The sequence below is a fragment of the Bacillus rossius genome, chromosome 11 (genome assembly GCF_032445375.1).
Source record: "Bacillus rossius redtenbacheri isolate Brsri chromosome 11, Brsri_v3, whole genome shotgun sequence".
In the NCBI taxonomy this organism is placed as follows: domain Eukaryota; kingdom Metazoa; phylum Arthropoda; class Insecta; order Phasmatodea; family Bacillidae; genus Bacillus; species Bacillus rossius.
In genome coordinates, this window is record NC_086338.1 from 26,741,105 (window position 1) to 26,767,719 (window position 26,615).

At 37.3% G+C, this 26,615-nt stretch overlaps 1 protein-coding gene across 2 annotated transcripts in view; it reads right to left on the reverse strand.

Annotated features, from left to right (window-relative positions):
- Positions 1-26,615, reverse strand: part of LOC134536715 (THO complex subunit 2) — a 188,786-nt gene that overhangs the window by 68,573 nt on the left and 93,598 nt on the right. For both annotated transcript variants that reach the window (XM_063376592.1, XM_063376591.1), the window contains exons 17-21: positions 22,568-22,852; positions 20,591-20,707; positions 17,067-17,258; positions 11,459-11,587; positions 8,571-8,831 (exon numbers count right to left, since the gene is read on the reverse strand). In XM_063376592.1, coding sequence (XP_063232662.1) covers positions 8,571-8,831; positions 11,459-11,587; positions 17,067-17,258; positions 20,591-20,707; positions 22,568-22,852 — 984 coding nt within the window. The remainder of the gene's footprint in view (positions 1-8,570; positions 8,832-11,458; positions 11,588-17,066; positions 17,259-20,590; positions 20,708-22,567; positions 22,853-26,615) is intronic.

A 26,615-nucleotide genomic window follows, 5' to 3' on the forward strand; every position in this document is an offset into this window, starting at 1 on the left:
AAATTCCACACCAGTATTTTTTGTTACTAAAACTATAAACTGTTACTAGTTCTTCAAAGTTACCTTTCCATCAAAGTAATGTGCACATTATGAATTTCGAGTTGTAAAAGTACCTCCCTACTTATAAAATGATTTTTTTTTTACTATTCACTAAAAAAAAATCACTTTAAAAAAACATGAATTTAAATCCTAATTGGAATGATAAAATCTTAATAAACAGATACATGTTCTTTCCTAATGGTTAAGGACCCCAGAAAATGGTAAATAAAACTGGCTCATTTCGGTGTAAAAAAATGACAAAAGCGGTGCAAAAAACCGGTGTAAAAATTAGCAAGCGTTGCAAAAAATCGGTGTAAAAATAAGCAATCAGTAGAGACCCCAAAAAATTGTGAAAAAATTATGCCATTGGCGGTGTAAAAAAAAACCTCATAGCCTTACTGCTTCCTTATTTGCCTGGCCAATTTTTGGGACATAAGTTTCTCTAAGAGTGTTGGCTGATGATGGCAAATCCCCTGCACCTAAAATGTATACATAACTTACAATATACTTATAGTGTTGGGCCGATTCCTAAAATATACTGATTCCGATTCCATTTTCGATTCTTAAATTAAAGGGTCGATTCTTCGAATCCGATTCCGATTCCTTAATTTTTATCTGACAATGTTCAACAGAGTAATATACTAAGAAAAAAAAGGTTGTTTATGATTTTAAAAATGTCATTATGTTGTGTTTCATTTTCTGTGCAGAAATTAACATTATATACAGCTTATATAATGTTAAAAAGTATGTTCATTACCATCAAGTTACGCTACCTTGTATTTCTAGCACAATTTGGCCTTTTAACCTTGCATATAGTTAGACGAAACACGTGTTCAAACACTGCCAATAATAAAAGATGTCTAATGACTTAAATTGTAAATAATGTTATAACTTAACAAACTTTAGATACCTTACATTATCAACTCAATTAATTAATTGTAAAAAAAGAGGGTTTGTACGGTTAGGTTAAGAATTTTATTTTCAAGCACAACTAAATAATGATCCAAATAAAATGTCAATATAACCTCGTTTATACATATTTCAAGGGACCATGGCGAAAAAAAATAAAAAAGGGAAATGTAAAAATAAAACTTTATTATCTCATTATGATGGAAATGACAAACAAATATGCACCACACTAAAATAAAATGTCAGAGATGCTTACGTTTTAATATATTACCTAGAACTTAATTATCTCACTTGGTGAAAAGAATAAATCCATCCAGTCTTGCAGTTCCTCACAATCGTAAAGAGAAAATAAATTTTCGGTTCTTGAGTAAGAAAGTTCTGTGCAATTTTTAGCATCTCAAAATTTTCACATTTTATGGTGAGATTTTCTTACACAAAATATTTAAACTCTTCAAATAATCGCGTGTTAACATTTAATTCATTTCAGAAATTTATCGGAAACAATTCTGTTAAACTAACACAACTACTTTCAAAAGATTGTTTATGTTTGCCGTTTGGTAATAAAAATTTACGAACGTTTCCGCAGCAATGTTTTGAAATTCAGACTTGCCAACTGCCTTTCCAAAATATATCTAACGTAAAACGAGCATCGCTGAACACGCACAAGAACGCCGATTTAAAGCAATTTGGTTATGTTGCTTTTAAACTTATTTTAATATAGTTGCAATAATCCACTGTGAATTTGGGTAAAATTTCATTCAAAAATTATTTCATTTTAATTCTTTAAAGTTTAATGTGTAGAGATTTTCACGTTCACGTTCACGTCACCAAAGATTTTGTTCATGGCCGTATGGTTTACCATGGCAGGTAGCACAAAAAAAAATTAGGTTGTTTACAATGGCAAATGTAGCTGCCATGATCAAATAGTTCACGTTTACATTATTTGCCGTTTACATTTACATAATTTTCTTTAAACATTTATGGATTTGTCTAATTATTTTTGAAGGTTTGCTATTAAATGCAGTGCTGCTGCAACGTAATTTCCTAAAAATGCTTTCGCTTAAAGTGGGAAAGTAGATACTGCATTTGTACAGTAGGGAAAATGGCGGTGCAAGTAAATAAATACGTTAATCACCGTAATTCGTAAATCAGTTCCGTAAAAAAAGATTGTATTATGTAGTTTTAAAAATTATATTTGCATGCATTTTAATATTTTCTTACGTTGCGTAGATTATGTATTTTGCAAACTTAAAAACAATGCAGGAATCGGTCATGGTCGATTCCAAAACCATTGTATTCTGAATCCAACGATTCCAGTGGAATCGGTGGAACCGACCGATTCCGGAATCGGAATCGACCCATTACTAATACTTATAAATAGGTAGCATTTATAAGGTTATCGCTGAAAATATTAATGGGCTAATTTATTCAAAACAATTCCTAGCCAAACCTAACCTAACCTTTTCTAGATTAGGTACTACTGGATTACAGAGCCAAACCATCAATCAATCAGTCAAAAATATATTGTGGTGTGCTCACCATTTCACAATGCAATCCATCCTATTTATGTGTTTGTTAATCTGAGGTACTTGCATATTTATTTCAAGTAAAGGTAAGTTAATCGATAATATTGTAGGCCTACATATGCTTATGAACTTTTATTAGAGGAGGAAAACATTTCTAAATAAATAAGGCTAACCTTCAACATAAGTGTTACACCATTCCCTCATAGCTGGATGAACAGCTTTTTCCAAAGGAATGTTAACTTAAAGCATCATATTAACAAAATCAAAAAAAAATTCTTGTTTTCTGCACTTTAAAGCTTGTTTGCTTTATTCACGCTGTCGCCTATCGAGATTTGTTTAGACACGGTAGAATGCTTGACAAAATCATTGTCTTTTTTGTTTTGTTTTGTGTGTGTCATTTGCCACATGCTTTTTGCACGTGTCTTTGCGTGTACAATCAACCCGCACGTTGCAGAACTTGCACACCATAATTTTGTCCCGCTGATCAAAAATATAAAATCATCCGATTTTATCTCTCTTTCGCGATCAAACATTGTCGAAGTTTTCTGCATCTTAGCCACAAATTCAATTGTATCACAAAACTTACAAAATGTGGACGGTAGTTGTAAACACTCATAGATATGTGCACGCAAAAATGACTGCCATCTTAGCTCGATGCGATTAAATTAGGTTAGAAAAATCGACACCAGTGCGCCTTGCGGCAGAAACGACCATTATTCAAAACACGAAAACTGTGGAGTCAATTTGTTATGTTGGTAGTGCGCACATATCGATTGTTGACAATTTTTACATTTTGTTTTCATTTGCGATGGCAATATTTACTGTTTGTAAACAGAGTAATAAAAATACGTGAATTTCAGTAACGTGTCAAAACGAAGATAATATCACGGCACTAGTCTTTCAGTCTATGTTTATTTCACGCCTATGTTTATGATGGCGTAAATAAATAGAACTTACGACATAAGGACATTATTTTGTGCGAAAAAGCGCGAAAATCAAAGGAAGTCCGCAAAATTCGTTTAAAGTATCAAATTTTTGCGTTATTTCGTGAATTTCACGCTTCACCATTTTTCGGGGTCTCTACTAATGGTAGCCCTTAGAAAACTTTATTTATAAGATACTTGAGAAAAAAAAACTAACGGCACCATACGCTAGTTAGGTATTTTTTGGTTTTATTCTGCCACATAGTATTCAGACTTTCATTTAACAATTCAAAGTAAAAGTTTTAAGTTGTGGCTTTAGCTTATTATTAACGTCGGTGTGCATGGGCGTGTATGTGAGTGTGTGTGTGTGTGTGTGTGTGTATATATACACACACACAAACACACACACACACACACACACACACACATAAAACAAATATATTGTGAAAATGGTAGGTTGGCTTGGGTTTTGGATTATTCTACATAAAATAATAAAAATCACTTAACCAATGGTCATTATTATATACAGTAGAACCCCGATTAAACGAAGTGCTACGGTTATCGAAAATATTTACTCTAAATCGATGTTTCGTTAAATCCGATTTACCGATTTTCAATGACCCCCGCACTCATAATCGCGTCCCTATGTTTCCATATCGTAAACAGGGTCGACGCTGATATCTTGTGCTGCCGTGCTATCTCAGGCTTCGTCAACTTTCCATCTTCAACGTTTTTGATCTCGCTCGTACGGCCCCCGGTTCGTACGTACACCTCGGTCGTACATACAGATTTTCAGAAACTGTGAAAAATAAGGCATTAAATTTAAAAAAAAATGTTAAAAATATGAAAAGTGTAAGAAATACGTTAAAGTTTATTAAAATACAGTCGCAACCTGCAGCGTTTATAACAAATACGAGCTACATACACATTGCGTCACAGTGAAAAATAAAAAATGGCCGCAAATTGATGGAAATTTACCGTCAATAGCGCACCGTACGCGGAGAAAGGTCATTGTACTCGGTCAGCTGCTGTTACGGCGCGGCGTAGTCGCCGGCTGACTCTCTTTGTTCCCCGAGCTGCGCAGCACTTATAAAAAACGTATTCCAAAAACTAAACACCGCGCACAAAGCTCTTACTGAGAATAATAGAGCTGTAGCAAACCGTATGTATTCGGTACTGAGTAACGGGTGCGCCATCTAGTAACGAGTAACGAAACGTTACACACGGCTGCATCTCGTAACTCGCATTTTTCGTATGTTTTACGCATGCGCGCGCGTATTCGATGTATTTACGTTACAAAGAACGATGTTTGTTTATTAAAGGAATTGTGTGTAGAAAAAGTTTGAGATTGGAACAGAAACAACGTAACAAAGTATTGTTTACAAATTAGAAATATGTAATTATGTTTTTGTTTTTTATTATCGCGTATTTTCACGTTTTTTGTTCTTATCTTAAAAGAGATAATATAAAAAAGCCGCTCTAATGAGATTTAATTGTTTTTGGTTAACAAAAACTGTTAATTATGAAATATTGTTAATTGTTTATATTCTATTTATTATTATTTACGCGACGTCATACTGTTTACGTACACAATACGACTCGATTCGTTGCTGCAACATAACATAGCATGTTATGCGGTATCAGAAGTAACGTAACGATACGATAGTAACGAGTACTAATTGTTATAGTAACGAATACATACGGGTACACTTTTTTTTCGTTACTTTTACACCTCTATAAGAATAATGATTGGTGTGACGTTGTCACAAGTTGAAAAAACCTGGAGGATGGGAAAGGGAATATTTGGAAACGTGAGATTATTGCCTAGCACTGTTAATATGCGGGCGTGAGTGGAAGATAACGTGGCGAGTCAAGCCAGGAATAGAGGAGGGGGAGGGGGATGCGGACAAAGAAACCCTTCATGACGTCATGTGTCGCGGACAGTCTATCTATCCAGGCGCGCGCAAAGGCACGCACCTACGCAATTCAGTTACAGTGCCCGGAGTTTTTAAGCAATTTGAACAATTTTTTTTTATTTTTTCGTGTTTGGACAGATGATGCAAAGTCACATATTAATATATAGTACCTCCATTCTATTACTGACACCACAGAGTGTATTTCTTAATAATATTCCATTACAATTTACTTTCATTTTTTGGAAATCTATATTAATATTTTAATAAATTGGTGTTTTTTGATGGTTCCTGAAAACCTTTACGTTAAATCGCTGTTTTCGTTAAATCCGTGTTCGCAAAATCGGGGTTCTACTGTAGTACAGTAAACTCCCGGTATACCGCGCCCCGATAGATCGCGGAATCGGGTATATCGCGGGTCAAACCATGTCCCCCAATCAGAAATGAATAATAATAATAACACAGTAGAACCTCGTTAATTCGTGATGGTCGGGACCGAGATAATCATGGATTACCGAATTTCACGGACTAGCGATTAAAAGCCCGGAAGGTCTTGTCAAGCTTCTCAGACACCGGCGTGCAGCTGGGTAGGCCAAGGTCATGTGACGTAACATCTACCGAGTCTTACTGCGCCTTGGCAGCAGATGGTAAGGGCCGTCTTCGAATTAGTCTCGGTTTAAAAAAATACGGCACTGCCTAGCCATTAGTTCACGGTCATTTACAACCGCCGAAGAGAGAAAGATAAGATCGTGCTGAACTTGCACACATAAATTTTGTGTAGCCCCCCCCCCCCCCCGCCCCCCCCCCTTAATCCAGCCGAATGCCAGCCAGACACGTCACTCGCCAGGCGCCTGCCGTGCGTTGGCGGGTGGAAACAAAGGGAGATGGGAAGCAGAAGTCAGGACATCCCCCTCAAGTTTAAAGAGTGACAAATGTGACAGCTGAAAGGGGGACGACACAAAGGGTCGGTACAAACAGCGTTGCAGAGTTTGGCGGCCCACGCGATGGCTTGCAGTGGTTGCCGGCCGCCGGCCCGCGTGACGTTAATTTCAAGCGCTGACAATTTTTACTTCTCTTTTTTTTTCTGCACTTTTTAATCGTCCCGGATTATCCGATTCCCGAATTAGCGCGTCACGGATTAACGAGGTTCTACAGTAATAACAATGGAATAAATGGTTGACAGCCGATTAGGATAATTTTGCGTTGTAACTCACAAACTAAGCATCGGGCAGAAAAAAGCCTAGGCGTAGAAAATGTCCGCAGTGAAATTCTAAACAAGATATCTCCGTACATTATTCCTCTATCTTGTAGTGTTTTCAAATTATGGTCCAATCCAGCCCAGTGATATTTTCTGAAACACTAGTTCTTAACATTTTTTTTAACCCACAAATAAAGCATCGAACAGGGGACCCGATAAAGCCCACCGTCCAGCGACATTATCCAGCGTGACTCGGCTGGGGATTGATTTTGGATAGGTTTGGTTGACGGCAAGCGCTGGGAGGGGAGAGGCGAGCCGAGAATATGCGACCAAGACACCCGGGTAGACGTAGTGGAATATAAGCGCCAGTGATGAGAGGGGCGATTAAGCCGAAAGGGGGGAAGTATGGTGACCTTGAGTAGTTCACTCATTTCCGTCGGCACACTTCTCGTGTTCACGTGTGTTGACAAGCGGAGACATATAAATGTTTTGTTATAACTTGAACCTACAGACGTAATATTATTCGTTGTATTATACACGTTCATCTTTTTACTTTGGTATAATGTTTTAACATTAAATAGTAAAGTAAATCAGCTAGCGTATTTTTAATCTTTGCCGAGGAATTCCCAGTGGTCCAATACTTACGTGAACCATACTGTACCACTTTTACCGTGAGGTAGTAAACAAGCCCCGGATATGTTTATGTGTAGCGGCCTCCCGACCTTTAACCAGAGGCTGGGGAATATAACACTTGCCGATCCGAGCCACACACACTCAGCAACTCGACACAGCGTTTGGTGAAATAAGTAAAGACAATGTTTAACAGACTTTTTAATACGGCGCCACTGATTGCGCTAACATTATTTTGGCGCAATTTTTGTATCCCACATGTGACAATTTATAATTTAATGTAAGCATGGATAAAAAAGTTTAACCACTTTACACGATAGACGATTCTTTATTTTATATTGTACGAATGCTAGAATCGTTTTTCACGTATCTGCTGCATACTTCTGCAAAAGACACGCTATCTGTAAGTACGTAAATCTAGAATTTTTATTTTGTCAATCAAACTCGGTACTTTGCGATTCATATTCGGTTTGAAGTATTACTATGGCCTTTCTATTTAGAAGACTTTGACCACAGAATCGTGTGTAACCGCACACACTGCACTTACTTTGTTACGGACACTCAGACGAAGCAGATACTGTGGCTGACACCACGAGACTGGCAGCAGCTTGTGTGCCGCACGTGTGTATGGCGGCGTGTGGCGCGCTCGTAGGCCGTGCGACAAACTGTGCGCGGCATGCGGAAAAATAAAAAATAAAATTCAAAATTTCATATTTATCTTTAAAATTTATTATTTTTATTTTTCACCCGCGTTTAGTGAAAACTGCGGATGCAAAGTCCGCACAAAGGCGGGCCGTCTATACTGTGCGTGATTGCCGACCTATTAGAACACAGGCGGTGTTTTATGCCTTTTGACCTTGGTCACATCGAAACATCGCGGTTATGCAACAACGCGGGTAAAAGTTATGTCCCCCGACAACCGCGTTAAATAGGGAGTGTACTGTATTTTTAATGTAGCTTACTTAACCACAGATTTAAAACAGTGAACTAATGGTTAATGGACTACTTAAACTGCCACAACACCCTCTTAGAGATTGAACGGAAAAGATTTCAGGAAGTTAAAAAAAAAAAAAAAATAATCGATTGATTTCTCTAAAAAAAACTTTCCTTTGTAACTATCAAAAATTTTCATTTTTAATGCCTTGACTATATAATAAAAATTTTAAGGCAATGAAAACCACAATTAACATTTAGTACTAAATTTTATATTAAAAATATGATTTTTTAGTACCAAAGTTTTTTGACGCTTTTGCCTTTTTTAATATTGCTGTTTGATAGTACTACGTATTTACAAGTCTAGGGCCCCTAGTTGAATGTGTGTTTTTTTAGTGAAATGAGATTTTTTATGATTAAATCACTAAATTACAATGATACTCTAAAAAGTAACATTACCTCAACAGGGAAGGGAAGGTGTTAAAAGGGTCTAACGCACCTTCTCAATCTTGCGCTCAATGATCTGGCTGAGCTTGCTGAGCACCGGGAAGTGGGGCAGGATCTTGATCAGGATGATGAGGGCATTGCGGATCTGCACGTAGTCCTTGGAGTCGAGGCACATCACCATGGCCTTGGTGATCTTGTAGTGCCACTTGTGGCACACGTGGCGGTAGTTCTCGTAGCCCACGTGGTCGTTGGCCTCGGAGAAGTGGTTGCACACCCGGAACTTGGTCACAAAGCCCGGGTAGTTGGCGCACTCCTGCCAACACACCGACCAACCACGTTGCTGAGGCCACTCTCTCTGACAGAAGAGCTCCTGCCTTGAGGTACTGTCACACGAGGTCAGTAGCTGAAGCCAGGCTCTAGCACACCACGGGGCACTGCAAGGCAAAACTCCTGGAAGAACGACCAACAGGCAACATTTGAACAGCAGCATGCACAATACTTAAAAAGTCTACCTGCAGTAGAAACAACTAAATGGAGTGGTAAAGACACCCTTGCTTTTGCAGTAATGTATGAATGCCACAAATGTTTTTTCAAGCAAAATTAATATTAAAAAAAACACAATAAAATATTTCCAAGATCAAATCTCATGTTTTTAAGATTTTAAAGCTTCAAATAAAACAAACAGCAAATTTCCTAGTGAAGTCAAAATGAATATTGAACAGAGCTTCCACTGATTTTGCAAAGTCAAAGATTTGCCTGGCCTATAAAAGTTATTTAATTAGTGACTTGTTTAGAAGCCTGAAGAGCTACAAAAATATGACTAACTTTATGACTTATTTATACGTAGGGCGTAATACAAGTCATAACACATAAGACCCAATGAATCTAATGGATACAAAAGTTAATTTCATTTGTCTTATGTTGTTAAAACATTCTTAGTATGAAAAGTAATTTAAGTGTTATATTTGATGCCTGAAACTAAGATTTTTTGCTAAATTGTTATAAATATTTTAATATTTCTTTAATGACACAAAAGGGAAAAATAGTACATTACAGTTTTAAAACTTATAAAAATCATAACATTTAACATTTTTTAAAGTGTTTCTTAAAATGTTACTGAGTATTGCTATGATTGTAACATTAAAAATTACACAGACAATTATCAATAATATCTCAACTCGTTCTCTAGTCCACCGAAGAGCTTCTAAAGAATTTACTCAAGAATTCCTCAGATTTCAACCAAGATTTGATGTCTGTCACCCAAAAATTTTAAAACTTGCTACTGAAGAAATTTCTGGGTCTCTACTTATATTTATAATACAACCAACATATTTTGTATCAGTATACTCTTTAAATAGACCTCTGTGAACGTGGGTGATTCATTCCTTACCCATTGAAATACATACATTACTTGCTACTCCAGTATTAGTTTTTATTATATATTTTTTATAATTTATTTAATCTCTTGTGAACAAATTGCGAATAGTCACGATTTTTCTGCGTCGTGCATTTAAATAATTACCTAGACAATAAACCTGTTCTCAAAAATTTCTTCATCGGCTTGACCTCAATTTCATTTCTAAAAAATTCGAGACTGAACTCCACTAAAAATAATCATGTGTGGACTCGATCGAAGTTGCTATTAGTCACTTGGCTCAGCTCGACGTAACACTTTGCCCATCTTCACTTAAAATAAATTACATAAAGTACAGATATAATTTGCTATTTCCTAGGCATGGTCGGGCAGAGAAATTTGACTTCGGGCGGGCTCGGGCGGGTAATTGTCCAAAATTTTCGGGCTCGGGCAATCTCGGTCGGGCATCAAAATCAGTTAATGAAATAAATTTTGAACATAAAATAGTCGTACTTAAGTTTGCATTGACAAACCTGAACTGTTTTTATTTATTTACTATACCGCACTGATATGAAAGTTAAACATTAAACTAAAAAATAGAGTGCATATTAATCTTGGAAATAAAGTGCTTATTAACTAAATTGTGTTTGGGTAGCTGCTTGAAGGTTCATTGTCACTGCTGATTGTTTGACCTACACTTCCACTGGTATCCATTTTGGTAAAATAATGACATGAATTAAATAGAAACAATTCACAACCACTTTCTGCTAATGCCACGCAACTACAATGTGTGTAGTTAAAGTCAGCTTATAATCCTTCTCGCACACAGCAAGCAGCTCCACCGGCCTTGAACACTACTTTGTGACTATTGAGCAGTGAGCATCCGCCGTGCGTACGCGCGCGCGCGCGTGTGTGTGTGTGTGTGTGTGTGTGTGTGTGTGTGAGAGGGAGAGCCGGGCGACCAGCTGCATCGTTAGTCAGCCAGCGAGAGTAACGGTAAATGTTGACCTTGACCACTTCCGCTTGCTGCAGGGCTCGCTCTCTTATATCTCTCTCCCCCTCCCACAAACACACTTGCTGACCGAGCACCTTCTTTATATTATCTCTCACGCACACTCACTTCACCGGCTGGTGCCGGGACGGCGGCGGCGTGGCATGTTCCTGCAGCTGTCGTGCGTTCCAAAAAAAAGAAGCTTTGTTTACTCGCGCCGTGCGGAATTGCCGTTTTCCAAGGTGCCCGATATTTTCGGGCACTGAAATACCCGCCCGGAATTTCGGGTATACTTGATACCCGAAACACTGCCCGAAATTTCGGGTACCCGACCATCCCTACTATTTCCCCATCACGTCTAATTAAAGTCTATAAATAAATGTACCAGTTTTATCAAACAGCGACTCTCTTTAAACATGCCAATATATTATGCAAAATTACATGCCCGAAAAGAAAATAATTCTATAATATTACTCCATCTTACTGAATGTAAAACACATTTCATTAGTGATTGGTGCACATGTTATGTACCAAAACCAATGGTGTAATGAAGTTTTTCTTAGAAGAAAACGTCACGCAGTAAGTAGACAATCACCTTCTCAAATGTGGCCTTCTCCGCGTGCCAACGCATCACCGTCTCCAGCATTGCGCACAGGAACCTGCCGTAGCGGTTCGCTTCATTCTCCGTGCACGACGTAACTGAGTAGGTGATGTCGCAGAACAACTGATGGAACACAAAAACATAGGTACTTCAGGTGGTTTTACATTGCACTATGTATTATCTTTGCACAGGCATAGGGTAATTGCAGTTGGCTCTGAACAAATCGGACCAAGTACACGTTCATAACTAAGTAAAGCCGGAGTTGAAACTGAACCCACAAGTCAGATAACTGGATTTGATCAAAATATTGTGCCAACACATGCAGCCAAATGACTGAATGAGCAAGATTTACTGTATCACATGCTGATAAACACACTATATATTATGACTATGGAGAAGATTATATATAGTGAATTACGGGGGAAAAAAAAAATGTCAATACACCATATAACAACGAAAAGCAGATAATAAAAATCATGAAATCAAACCACAATTTCATTAAACTTTAATCAGATCATAAAAATGTAATTTTTAATTTAGTAAAATCAATGAATATAATTTATTTAGCATGAAGTTTGTAAGAAAAGTATAAACTAAATTAATTGCAGGAAATGAATTTTATTTAGTTTGAGCTTGATTCTCCGATTAGCAACACTTTATAGAAAATGACGGCACGCATAATGACATTGGCCTAATGATGTTGAAACAATGACAAAGACACAAAAATTGACCAATTTTTTTTTTTTTTTTTTTTTATGTAAAGACCCATTTGCGGGTAAATACTATATTTACGAAATAAATTTATTGTGTAGAATGAGGTCACAATGTTTTCTCTGCAAGAACAAAAATTTAACTTTAGTTAGTAAAGTGTTACAATTAATAGGCAATTACGACTGTGATTTAACCTTCAAATGATGTACCACGTCTTTTGTTTATTAGTGCTACATAAGCTGTGCAAACATTGTCAGCTTACTGGCCAGAAAATATGGTAATCGAGGAAAGAATCACTTAATTTATGACAATATTTCATATCCAAATTATCAACAGTTCTTACAACTTATTCTAAATATGATATAAATATGGTCATCACCGACTCACGTACCGACTCTGTAAAGCTGGACAAATTCTGTTTTCATGTTCTTACAGTGTAACATTTATATTTCTCTTTGCTAACCTGTTCCTCCAAACATTGCTGCCAAGTCCGTGGCACAAAGATAATAGGGAGCACTGCATCATATTCTGACAAGGCCAATAGTTCTAGCATTTTTCAGTGATAAAGTAGCGAGCCATGGCTTAGTTTGCCAGGTTTTGGCCGCTGATGAGTCTCATGTTAAAGGTATTATATTTTGTGCACCAAAAGACATGTATTGAATAGGGATGTGCGAAAGTGACTTCATCCACACGAAATGAAAGTGAAAGAAAATTTATCAAGTTTCGCGAAAGTGAAACGAAAATGAATTTTTCTATGAGATAAATATATTCTTAACGAAAGTTAATCGAAATTTTTTAATTAACAAAGAAAAAAGTGCCCCAAAATTTGCTCTTCGGTAATAAATTCTATTACCTAAATCATTTTGGTGCCTTTTGATGTATATATAAATATTACTATTTAATATAATCAACATCCGCCCTAGACCACACAACACAGCCCTATGTCACTCGTAAATTTCAAGAATCAATCCAGATCTTTCAGCGCACAGACTATTTCCTTTACAGTTATAATGTCGCAGTCTATGATAATATATTTATCACGTGCATGGTACTGATGAAAAAACATGTGACTACTGCGGAACGGCCACCATCTTGCACCACTGTCACACATGGCTAGCTCAGGAAGCTGTAGACCAGGCAAGGGACATGGTCAAAACATAACAAATGGTTGCTGCCAAGTGCTCATTACACGCAGTGACTTGTTGACCTTTTTGTCTAATTGGCTGTATATTATGAGGATTTTATATGCCAGACAGAGTATGTAAAATTTAAATGAAGCAGACGACAATGTTTTTGTTTGGCCGTGCGCCAATAAAAGTAGGTATGTTCTTTGTTTGTGTATACGGTAAATACTAAATAGTGTAGCTACTAACAGTTCTGGAATGTATGTTTTACAAATATAGTACCTAAACTACTGTTTGAAAGCAAATGAATCAGGTAATTTTTCGAATATTGCATGATTTTGTTTTGTTTTGATACCTAGGCCTACTGTAATCACGTTTGAATTTTGTTTACTTTATCAGCCATGTTTGTTCAAATTATGATTTTACCGTATTTTCATTAACGTGAGTTTTTTCATCACCACGTTAATTAATCTTAATGGAAATCTTGTTTCTAATTAATGTCTTTATATGATTTACATATGTTATTAAGTTATTAGTAATAACATGCAAATCATATAAAGACATTACAGTAGAATCTCAGTGCTAAGTACTTACAGGGACAAGTTTTTGTACTTAGTACTGAAACATACATACATATCATCTTTACAAAGAGAAAAAAATATATAAAAAATTTAGCTACAGGAGAGCCGCAATGCCATTTGTATTCGCAACTGCGACTTGCTTTTTCCCCTTGTCTAGTTCTCTGAGTATATCCACTTTTTCCTTAAGCGTGATTTGCTTACGTTTCTTTTTATCTCCAGGATCATTCATATTGTAGCACAAATACAATGCGGTGTCTAAATAACGTAACCTGAAAATAAACTCAACAATAACAATAAACAATCCCAACACAGACATCAAACAGTATTTTTAGCGTAGCGTAACACTTTTGTCTAAATAATTAATACTTCTCTCAAACTTCCGTCTTTCGATGTATCGAATGATGTTGTGTTGCTCACGTCACATACTACGTATGGTATAATCTATGGTAGTGCGCGCAACTGTTTGTTAACTTTGTTTTGAGAATTTAGAGGTTAGAAAATATGTTGCGGTGGTATTTGTGTATCTTTGTTCTACAACATTAATCATTTAGCTGGAAATTTTATTTACCAGTTTAAGTAAATTTTGGTGTAGTAATGCCACACTACTAGTAGAATTTTAACGTTATAGTGAAATTATGATACTTTAAACTGAAACCGTTTTGCATGGCGAAGATACTATTTTTGGCGGGGACTTTAAAAAAATACGTTAAAGTGAAATATACGTTATAATGAGGTACGTTATTGTACCGGTATTCTACTGTACATTTTTATTAAATTACGAGTTCTTTTTTAACTAGAACAAACGAACTTCGGTAAGCTATTGAACTTTCGTTTGGCTCGAAATATTTCGCTAAAATCGAACTTCGACAGATGAAATTCTTACCGAAATCGAAAATGAAAGTAGCAAAATTTCGATTTCGGTTTCGGTATACCGAACATTCGCACAACCCTAGTATTGAATAAAATCCACAGCAGGGAAGATTATGATGAGTCTCATGTTAAAGGTAGTATATTTTGTGCACCAAAAGACATGTATTGAATAAAATCCACAGCAGGGAAGATTATTGAATGACCTGAGACAATTAACATGCAATGTAGTTTTTCAAAAGGTTCTCCATCAAAAACAATTTTTTTTTGTCAAATTAAAACACACACACACATGCACAAACTACCACTAACACACAAACGAACACACTAACACACACACACACAACACCAATAACACACAAACTCACATGAAATAATTTTCATTTGCACAATATTAAAATAAATTGAATTTTTAATAAATACTTTGTATGTATTAAATTAAAGTCTTTGTAATATTCATAATTTTTCAACAGGTGCTTTAGGCACTTTACAATTAACTACAGTAGAACCCCTGTCATACACTTTTCAACGGAGGGCACAAAAATGGTGTATGATGCGGGAAAGTGTATGAAAAGGGAATGGCAATAATAATTTTTTTTTCAATCTAGCATACAAGCACAATGTCAGATTAAACTTAAATACATAATGTGTAAATAATGGCATTATATTAATGAAAGATATGAATTCAGCATTATACCGTATATACTCGTGTATAGCGCGCCCTTTTTTCCCCTCAAGTAAAGGAAAAAAATAAGGATGCGCGCTATACACGGGAAAAATAATTTTTTGGGGAGGGGGGAGGAGTGGAAGTCGTTAACTGCCGGGTGACGGGTGACGTTTCTGGCCAGCCCCCCCACACATACGCACAAGCAACAAGGCCTCTGTTTCACACACACACACACACACACACACACACACACACACACACACACACACACACACACACACACGCGCGCGCGCGCGCAAGCTCGCACATCATGGTCTCTTGTTTATTTTTAGACCTCCCCCCTTTACAGAAAGCCAGCTCAGAAGCTAGTAAAAAGAGAGAGAGAGAAAGAGAGAATGTTGTCACCAGTTCCCCCCCCCCCCCCGCAACTTCTTCGCTTCCTCCATTCCTCACCGGTGAGTCATCAAGTTCTCCGCGCCAGCTTAGCAACGTAGCGCGGCACGCCTCCCTCCCTTCCTTCCTTCCACGTACCAGTTGTGACGATATAGCGCTTCATTATCTTCCGTTTAGACAGCAGAGTTTATGTATTTTCCTGACGCATCACCACACATCAATTTAAATAATCAGGTACCACAAAATGTTAGTAAAATTTATTTATGGGGGAAAAAAAAATTTCAATTTTTTTTTTTCTTTGGAATTAGTTGCAAAAATCGTGGTGCGCGCTATACACGAGGGCGCGCTATACACGAGTAAATACGGTATATACATATAATAAAACCACCAGAAATGTAAAATACAGTCCATGATCAAGTAAAGCTGACATGAGAAACATTGGCCTTACAAAATGTTTGAAGTCCTTTCTTGGAAGGGGGGAGGGGGAAGTCACCAAGCCTAACTTAGAAATAAAAAAATTAGGCTATTGTAAATAGAAAATCAGAAATTTTTTCTTGTTTGTTTTATTTTACAAACAACTTTATGCAACAGAACAATTTTCAATAATATTTTTAACTTGAGAAACGTAAAATACAAAACACTCCGATCGTAAGAAAACAATAACAAACGGGTATATTCATTTCAAAGATTAATGAATGCACAAAATATGAGATCCATGCCTTGGTAAAGCGTGTGCACCATTTTCATAATCATTGCTAGTTTGCGCCACTAGTCTCGCTTGGTGCTGGCCATAGATGCTACTAGCGAAGTGCACAGTCTTCCTGATACTATCAATATCTATGGTGGGATAAAGTTATTTTCTTACGTTTGCAAAGGTAAACAATGAGCGTTTTTTCAAAATAAAAGCATTAAAACGTAGTTTATCAGGAGGAATATAACAAAAAAATTTGTGAATTTTGGGCTTTTACGCTTCGTAAAAACGTATGAAACGGGAAATTAATGATTTTATAAGTGTATGTTCCGGGAAAGTAAACCATTGTAAACATAGTACTTTCGGCGGGACCAAAATTAATCGGCGTATGACACAGGAAAATGTATGAAACGGGAACGTATCATCGAGGTTCTACTGTAGTTCTAAATAGTTCTAATTATTGTATGATTCCTTAGAGCTTGTGTATCCAGGTGGAAACGATAGAATCAAAGCATCGAGGAATCGACATGCCCATCCCTAATGTTAACTATAGCTAATGGTTGCTCACCCGATCGTAGCAGAGGAGGGTGGAGAAGTTGGCCGTCTTGAGGCTGTGGATGGTAAGCACAAACTTTGCGCAGTAAATGGCATCAGCAGCGGTGAAGGTGCAGCGTGGGAAGATGCAGAGCTGCAGGAACTGCGTGATGGTTTCGTTCTTCGCTGCCTTGGCCGAGCGCGACAGGAACCACGAATCCTTCTCCTGCGAGCCACAACAGCCACATGTATACATGCATTCACCTCTGCACCCTCGTATCCACACTGATACTCAAAGTGCGTACTTTGTTAACACACGTAACAGGAATAGAAGTGACCACTTAAGAGGTAACATTGTTTTTCCAACTTTTGTAAAATGATAAAAACTAAAACTCTTAGTAAAAATTAAAAGTTAGGATACAAGTATAAAACAACAATGTGAGTAAAGGCCAAAATGAGATGTTCTTAGTGATGGTAATGTTGGTAATGAGCTTCCTTAATTGAATTGGTCAGTGGAGAAAGGAACTAAGACAATTTTTAAGTTTTTTACTTTTTGATTCTTGTGGACAATATAAGCGTAGATGCTTCAAATAATGGTTAAAATAACTAAGTCACATTGTTCCTTGTGTCTTAAATTACACGTATAAAACTGTTCATAAATGGAGAACACTATGATTTACAACATTTTTAGTCTCTCCTGAAAACTTTGATTTGTTAACTTAGGTAGTTCTTTCTCCATTGACCAATTAAATTATATCATGTCCAGATTTTTCAACCAAAGCAAATAAAAGAGAGATTTTATAACATTACATTTTAAAGGTTATTTTCCAAAAGCATGGAAGTGTATGGGCATGAGGGGAAACAATGAGCTTGAATCAATGTATTTACAAACCATAGCTTACACTGTCCTAGACCACATGCATCGCACAGAGGACAAACTCCCTGACCTAACAGTAACAACAGTATGTTGAGGTCTTTTACTCACTTGAAACGTAGTGGTGCACCGATGCGGATACCGATGAATCGTAATCGGCGATTATGGGTACTTACCGATTAATCATAATCGGCGATTATCTTAACGAATACTTTGCCGATTATTTACGTCCCGGCGTAATTAAGTAGGTTTTTACCGTGTAATATTTTGTTACACAATTTTTAGGATGAAATACGGTAATATTTGTATATATTACGAAATTCATCTAACTCCGTCATATCATACTTACAGATATTTAGTTAAGTTTAATAAATCTCATTGCCTCGAACAATAAAAGACATTTTCCTACACGTTTATTTACGTTTAGTCTTTTGTTTAGTGGCCTTGTACATTACCTATAGCCAGAGACGTAAAATATATGGCACACAATCAAAATACCACAAACAGTTGCAGTTGATTCTATGACAATCAATCTTTTCGAGTCAAAGTAGTGGTTCAAAATCGTGGTCCCGATACCTTCTAGTTTTTATCACTGCGTTTTACAAACTCGTTATGGGCGTCTTTGGTAACATTATCCGTTTGTTATTTGTATGACGTGAAAAGTGAAAAAGTATTTATAATTTTATATATTTAGTCAACATAAATAAAATCACTTGTGCTAGTATTGGTTTTTAGTCATTTTTATATAATTATAGTGAGATGGCGAGTAGGGAGGAAAAAAAGTGAAGTGTGGAAACATTTTTCTATAAACTCAAGTGAAAAAAATAAAGCAGCATGTTTACATTGTTAAACGGTAATTTCTTGATGAAACCTTATGTGATAGTCAATAATAATGCTAGTTTTCCACAACAAAAACTTACCCATTGTAAATTACAATTGTTAGACTGTAGTTCAAGTTGTTTACAATAACAAATATAAATAGAAGTTAATTTAATTAACACTTTGCAATGACTTAATAGTGTATTTTATATATTTTTATACTGTTATTATAACTGTATTCTCAATTTTACCTAATCTTGTTATTAAATTCACATGGGAATAAAAATTTTTGTGTGCATTATTACACTCAAAAAATTTTTCATTATAATCGGTAACTGAATCGGTATCTGCTGATTATTGCTCTCATAATCGGTAATCGAATCGGTAATCGGTAAAGTAATATCGGTGCACCACTACTTGAAAGTATTGTAAATGTGAAAGTTAACAACTGTGTTGCTCAACTCATACCATAATTATATTTACATACAGTATTTACCCACATAAGCAATGTCCTCGAATTAGCCATGCAACAAAATTTAAAAACAAACTTGTGACAATATTCCAAGTTACTATTATGTAAATGTGTAATAAAAAAAAACCACCTTTAAGGTTTTTGTTAAAATTATAGCATTCTAAGTACAGGGGTTCCCCATAGCTAGTAATTATTTTTAGTACTTTTAATTCTTACAAGAGAATGAGAACTATTAATATATTAATATTTCCAGTAAAATATCTCTAAAGAATAAAGATGTCTTTCAGTAAATATTTTATTTTTGTGAATGATAACATATTTACCCTGATTCAAGGGGAAAAAATCTTGTCAAAGGAAAAAATCTTGTGCGTAAAATAGCTTCCGATCGCAACTGTTTTGTTTCCTGCAGTAAAGCGCCATTAAATTTCAGCCACAACAAACTAAAATCAATACCATTTTACAAAAATTATGAATTAAATAAATTGGAAAATTTCTGAAGATGATCATACAAAAAATTCTCAGCTTTAATTGCATTACAGCAAGTCTTTGATCAAACGACACTTGTTTAGTGGGCATTTGTTATAGCAGATGATAAATACATTTTGTTGCCATTAATTTGGTAAAAAGATACCATACTTGTTACTGTAAACATTTTCGCATTGCAACTTACATATGGGTGGGGTTGGCACTTCGTGCATAGCATATACATACACTTGTATTCAAGCACTACAATGCATCTTCACACATGTATAAATCTTGCATGAATGCATAATGGTTATAAAAGGATTACACAACTGTTTTTTTTTTAAAGAGTGACTGTGTAACATTTCTCCCGCACCTCTAAAGGATATAATATTTAAAATGCACATGGCAAAGAAAACGACAGCTAACTCACCCCTTTCAGCAACCCGTGTCTCCCATTATAAGGGAATCCGTGTAAGTCATTCACCGAATTGCCTTACATAATACATTCTGTTCCAAAAAGTTTTGTAGCCAAACATTAGTCCTTCCTTGTACCCGCACTGAGTGTTTTCAGTGAATTTACCCTAAATAAATACAGATTAAGTTCTTATAGTTTTTTGCTGTCAAGGAGAGCAGGCATTGCTGCTCTCGGTTTTATTAGATGTGACACAGTTTAATAAGTTAAATAAGTCTCTGTAAAAGCAAGAAAAATAGTTTGCTGTGATCCGAGTTTACCCGATAAATGTCTACTTCTCCACTCAAGATAAAAATTTTATCGAAATTTGTCTGCACTATACAATATTGTAAAAATTAAAGTCGTTTCCCCCTGTTCGGTAATGTTTCGTTCTACACAAAAATTGAACTGTTGAAGTCGATAAAGTGAAGTGACTGACTTGCGAGTGTAAGGACACGAGGACGAGCAGGAAGTTACCTGCTTGAGGCGAGCCAGCACGCGCTCCACGTGCTCCTGCTGCTTCTTCCGCTCCTCCTGCAGCTTCTCCATCAGCAGGGTGTGCTTCTCCTGCTCCTTCTTGCCTTTGCTGCCTGCCTGCAACACCGCACACACTCGTCTCTTACCACACCGCCGCCCAGTCTCATCGGGTTCAAAGGATCACCTGAACAGACCACCTGAAATTTTCTTACAAAAAGTGGAAGCACAAAGAATTTAAAGTGCTATTAATGGTACCAAATAAAAGCTCAAAATTACGTATTTCATATTATCCTTCAGTTTTCTAACACATTAAATTATTCAATACAAAGTTTCTTTGAACACAAATGTGCTGGACACTGATAGTTTTTTTAGGGTATGTCTCTTTTTTTGAAAACAAGCACTCCCAGCAGTTTTCAGTATTAGAGCAATGCATTATGATTGGTGGAAATTTTCTTAAGTTTGTGAAAGTAAGCCGCAAATTTTTTTTTTAAAAATATCTTCTGGTCCATGCTCGAGCTACACTCAAGCACGGTGTTACAAGTTGGAAAATCGGTTTGAAAATGATAGCCTTTTTAATGAAAAAGTTTTATTAAAACTATTTCAACTATTAATGAAATTACAAAAGTGTCTGTCCACGTATTAATCTCTCTCATTTAGTCCACAGTTTTCTCTCCCCACTGGAGCTCAAAGTGATAGTGGCTCTCCCTACCGCTGGTCTCTCATCTTGCACCTGTATTCCACCACACTGCCTTGCACTACACACTTGTCCATCACACAGTCCCGATGCACAGTCACTTGTCCGCTTTCACTACCTCGGATGCTAGCATTGCCATTTTTATACCCCTCAGTTGCCTTCAGAAATGGTCTTGCGCCCCTTTGAAGTGTGGTGTCATCAGGGTCAACTTGACACCAGAAGCTCCCAGAACAATGGTATTCTAACTACGCCACACCATGCAGCAGGCTCTGGGAGCTCACAGATTTATCCAGAAGGATGGCGAGATCAATGACAAAGAGCTGAAGAAGGTGAAAGAGAGGGCGGAAGAGGATACCGAAGCCAGGCAGCTAATCTCACAACGAATGTAGCGCTAATGAACCGTAACCCACCAGGGTGCCAACAGGCCAGCCAGCCCACTGGCCTGCCTCACAACCCCGCCTCCAGTATGTTTGTAAAACTGCTCCCTCCTCAAACCTATTCATCCCGAACAGGTAACACATCTCTTCCCGTATATTCTCACCTGTCATGCATGCTAGTTTTCAAAGAACAAATTAACGGTACAAATGGCTTGAAGACTTTTTTCTACTAAGATTAAGGGCCGTGTTTGAATATAAAAAACCACAGACAGAAAAGGAGAGGGTGAAAAAAATGGTTTCCCAGTGTGATGTGCTGTTTGGGCTTTCCTTCCACCAACACTTTTCCAAGTCTCCTCTGTCTCGTAGTAGTGCAGGAACAGGAAGGAGAGGAGTGGAGTAATGCCTTTACCCTCCTGCAAGGATAAAGTAGGAGAAGGACCATGCTGCGACACCAGTGCTGTTCTGTTCATGGTCCAGCAAGCTGAGATGCGGTGCAAAAAAAATTCTATTGTGTTTAAAAAATACTACTAAAGAGATACATTGTGCGACCCATTATTAATAGTGACCACTTACCAGAAAATTACCACATTTTTTTTACCCAAAAATATAGATGCAACCCACATGCAGGGATGACTCTGCTAATAGATAAAAATACTTTAAACCCTTGTGTACTCTCACACAGTTATATCACAGAAGTTGAAATTTAAATTAGCTAAATTTTTTGGCCATTTTATACAAAAAAAAACACACACAAACACATACACACAGACATACATACGTGTGTGTTTTATCAATTCTAAAACAGAAGAAAACGTAGCTAAGGACCGCCAACTAATTTATATTTTTCCCATGAAAATATTTTTATACGTGTTTTTAAATCTCTTTTTTTAAAGTGGAGTGACTAACCATGTCCTTGGACTCCATGGCCTGCAGAGAGAGTGCCTTGAGCTTGTTGACCTCGCGGGCGTAGCTGTCGACCGGCACGAACAGGTCGTACATGGTGAGCGACCAGAAGGTGACGAAGAACTGGGGCGAGATGTCCTCCCACACCTTGGCGGGGTGCAGCGGCCGCACCAGACCCACCACCGGGTCCATCACCTCCCGGGCCGCCTCCCAGTACTTCTGGTGCTTGGCCGTCAGGGACAGCTTCTTGCTGCCGGGGTCCGCCTTGCGCAGGATCTCGTAGCGCGCCTGCACGCAACGCAAACATCCCTCTCTGTTGGATTTGTAAACAGTGCTCGCCCTAGATTTGTATTAACTAATCAAAGTGTTGGATGCTTCAAAATTCAAATGTGGCGCCATTTTGCTGCCATTAACTCAAGCGATCCTGATGGCCACCATGAAAGACTCAGTGGTTCATCTGGTACCGGCGTCATCGGACGTTCGGCTATTGTTTTTGACTTTCGTGTTATCTGGTAACAGTTTCAGTACAAAACACTCTACACCGCTCACAGACGTAGGCACATTCATCCAATTGTCTTTAGGGAACAAGACAGCCTCATTAGCACACAACTAATAGGGTGAAGTTGTAGCATTGCAAAATGGGTCATAATAATATTAAGAATAAGTTTGAGGTGAAGGATAATTTTTTTGTTGATATAGAGGATAGTTCAGAGCTGTTAAGAATTGTTATTAATTACTTTGGTTAAATTTCATGGAAAGCCTTAAAATACTTATTTCCTTGAGATACTTAATTATTAATTTGAGGGTTAACTCTAGTTCATAATAATTAATGTTGATATTTGATAATTAATGTCAGTAATTAAAGCAGTATATATTATAATTTTACAGGACATCATTTTTAAACAAAAGTTTTTATATGAATTTCAACTTTGTTTACTAAATTTTTAACATTGTATTTAAATTTTTTGGGTAATTTTATATTCTATTGGATATTGCTAGTGTAATATTTTGAGAATAGTCTGGAAAGTACAGAAGGAAGAGCGGACAGGCGCGACACTCTGGCGCCAGAAAGCTATTTTTCACTTTGTAAATGCGTGTTTGGGATTTACGCGTCACGTTGTACGCACAGCTGTAGCGACCGTCTGGAAGGGTCTCTGGAGGCTACCACTAGCCAGCCAATCAGGGCGAGTCCTGGCGTGGTGTGATGCGCTCGGCCGAAATTCCTTATTTGGGCATGTTGATGAATGCTGTACTGTGATTGGTCGGTTGGCCCACGGGGTTGCTTCCCTTGTCTTCACCTATACAAGGGAGGTAATCTCGTCTACCAACTCAGTTGTCGCTCGATTGTCGTCCAGTCCGGTCGCGTCGTCGGCAACTCGCACAATATTATGGAGTTGCACTAAGGGACAATTTAACGCCTAGGGGCTGGGGCCAGGCCGTAATTTTTTAAACTAAGTTCATTTTTTTTTCCGGAATAATGTATTAGAAATTTAGGCCCTAGGCGTCGGCAACGGCCCAACTTCGCGGGACTTCGGTCAGTGCGCGACCGTACCTTGAGTTACATCGCTAACCAAGGGACAGTAATAAATTCTATTTTTTTGTGAGCGACAAGACTCAACGACCATCAACAGAAAAATGTCTGGTATGGTATGTATTTGGACCTCATCCTATCAAAATTCAAAGACGTCGTTAAAATTTGAATAAGTAAAGACAAAAACTGTACAAGTAACGAAGTTTTTCTAATTCAATTCATTTGTAAAATTGTGTATTGAAGCCATGTAACGATGAGAAAAACATTTTTTTTAAAGAAATAAACAAAGATAATTTAATAAACTCTTTTATTTACAAATAAAGCAGAACCTCAGGAACATTGTTTGTTTTGTATTGTTACGTTTCTATGTGTGGTTAGCCGGGCAAAAACATACAACGTAACAACATGGCTGCCCAGCCGCGGGGCACGAAGTTAGACACTGCCTGATGATAAAATAAACATTCGGAAAAACAGTAAAAACTTATCAAGTAAAAGCCAATCATGGCTAAATTAACTGTGGTAATACCTTTTTAGAACATCGGCAAAATTATAACTTGTGAACGAGTGATTCGAGAGTGCATCGTGTGATCTTCGCGTCGTACTTGTAAACATCAACAAACGAAAACGAGCGTGAGAAGCCAGCATTCACCGTTTAACAGCGCGGGACATCGTGGGAAAGGAATGCGACGAGAACTACATTTTAAAACATCGTAGAACAGCGCTTCACAGAACATCGTGGGACACGATTCCAGCAACATAGATCATCTCGGTACTTCGCGGGACAACGAGGGAGGAATCGCCGGAAACAGCAAGTCTAAATTGGACAGAAACTTACATTTTTATGGTCTAAATTTTGTATTTGTGGTTATCATTGTTAAAGTTTTTTTCTTAATGTGTTTTTAAAGGGTTGTTTACGTTTTTTGGTCATTTATAATTGTAAAACCAAAAGAAAAATGAGTACAGACAGTCAGGATGACCTTGCGGGTTTTCCTGAAACTTCAGGAATGTCCGATCCTAATTTGAATATTGAATTAGTGCAGGAGCAGTCGGAAAATATGGAACAGCCTGCAAATGGTAGTCCAGTAGAGGTTATGGGGGGGTCAGGTATGTCTAATCAAATGTTAGAAAAATTAATGATAATGATGGATAACATGTCACAAGGGATGCATAACATGTCACAAAGTCAGATTGAATTTAGACATATAATGTCACAAGGTCAGATTGAATTCAGACATATAATGGAACAAAATTTAGATGCCACTGAAAAAAAATTAACCAATACATTTGAGAGCCGATTTGATGCACTTAGGAATGATCTTAATGAACAGATCTCTTCCTGTATATGCAAAGTAAATAATTGTGAAGTGCAGATAGAGGCGGTACAGTCTAGGTTAAACACTTGTGAATATATAGTCGGCCAAGTTCAGGAAAATTTGACGCAAACAGGTAACACAGTTCAGGAACATAGTAATAAAATTTCAGAACTCGTACAACATAATGAAAGTATACAAAACAAAATAACCAAGAATCAAGGGGATATCACAAATTTGCAGTTAAAAGTAACTGAGAATTCCCAAAATATCGATTACAATGAAAAGAAAATTCGGGAAGTCAAGGAGAATTTTGAGGCTAATGTTGAAAGAATATTTACAGAAAATTCAAAAATAAATAACCAGTTAGAGAATTTCAGGGATGATGTGGGTAGAGAGTGTTTACAAAAAATGGAGGAAAAGTTGAGTAAGATTCGAGGGGATGGACAGGGTAATATTAGAAGTTCAGTTTTAACTGTAGACGAAGTAAACACTTTCGAAAAAACAGTGCCTAAATTTTTTGGGGATGATCGAGGGGCTACTCCAATACAATTTATAACCAAATGTGAGAAAGTATTTAGCTATCTTAGGGGTTCAGATGATCAACAGGTAGAATTGTTTATCACTAAATTGGATGGGGCTGCATTGCAATGGGCAATGCATAAGGAGAATGAATGGAAAACATTTAAAGAGGCAAAGGTAGCATTTTTGAACAAATATTGGGGTATATACGTTCAAGATGATTTCCTACAATATTTATTTTCAGGAAAACACCGAGCAAGAGACGGCCCCATGGCCCCTTATGTTCAAAGGTTGTATTTACAGTCAAAGTTTTTGAATAATCCAATTACTGATGAAAGATTTATTTCCCACATTGTTCACCATTTTTACCAGCAAGTTCAAAACTGCATTTTGGGGGCTAGGACTAAGAGTGTTGAAGAGGTCATTGCATTGCTTGAAACATTGGACAGAAGGAACGAGCGAGAGGAAGGACTGAGGGGAAGGGAACCAGAGCTCCCAGGAAGGCAGCGAGGACCACCCAGAGAGAGATTTCATCCTCCAGAGGGCATGCCGAGGGAACAGGTTCAGCGAACCCATCGACAAGAGTTGCAAGGTAACGTAAGGCCACAATGGGAGGGACAGAGACCTCAGCAGGAACATCCAAAGGAAGAGAGGGTCAGGGAAAGACAGGATAGACAGAGACATGATG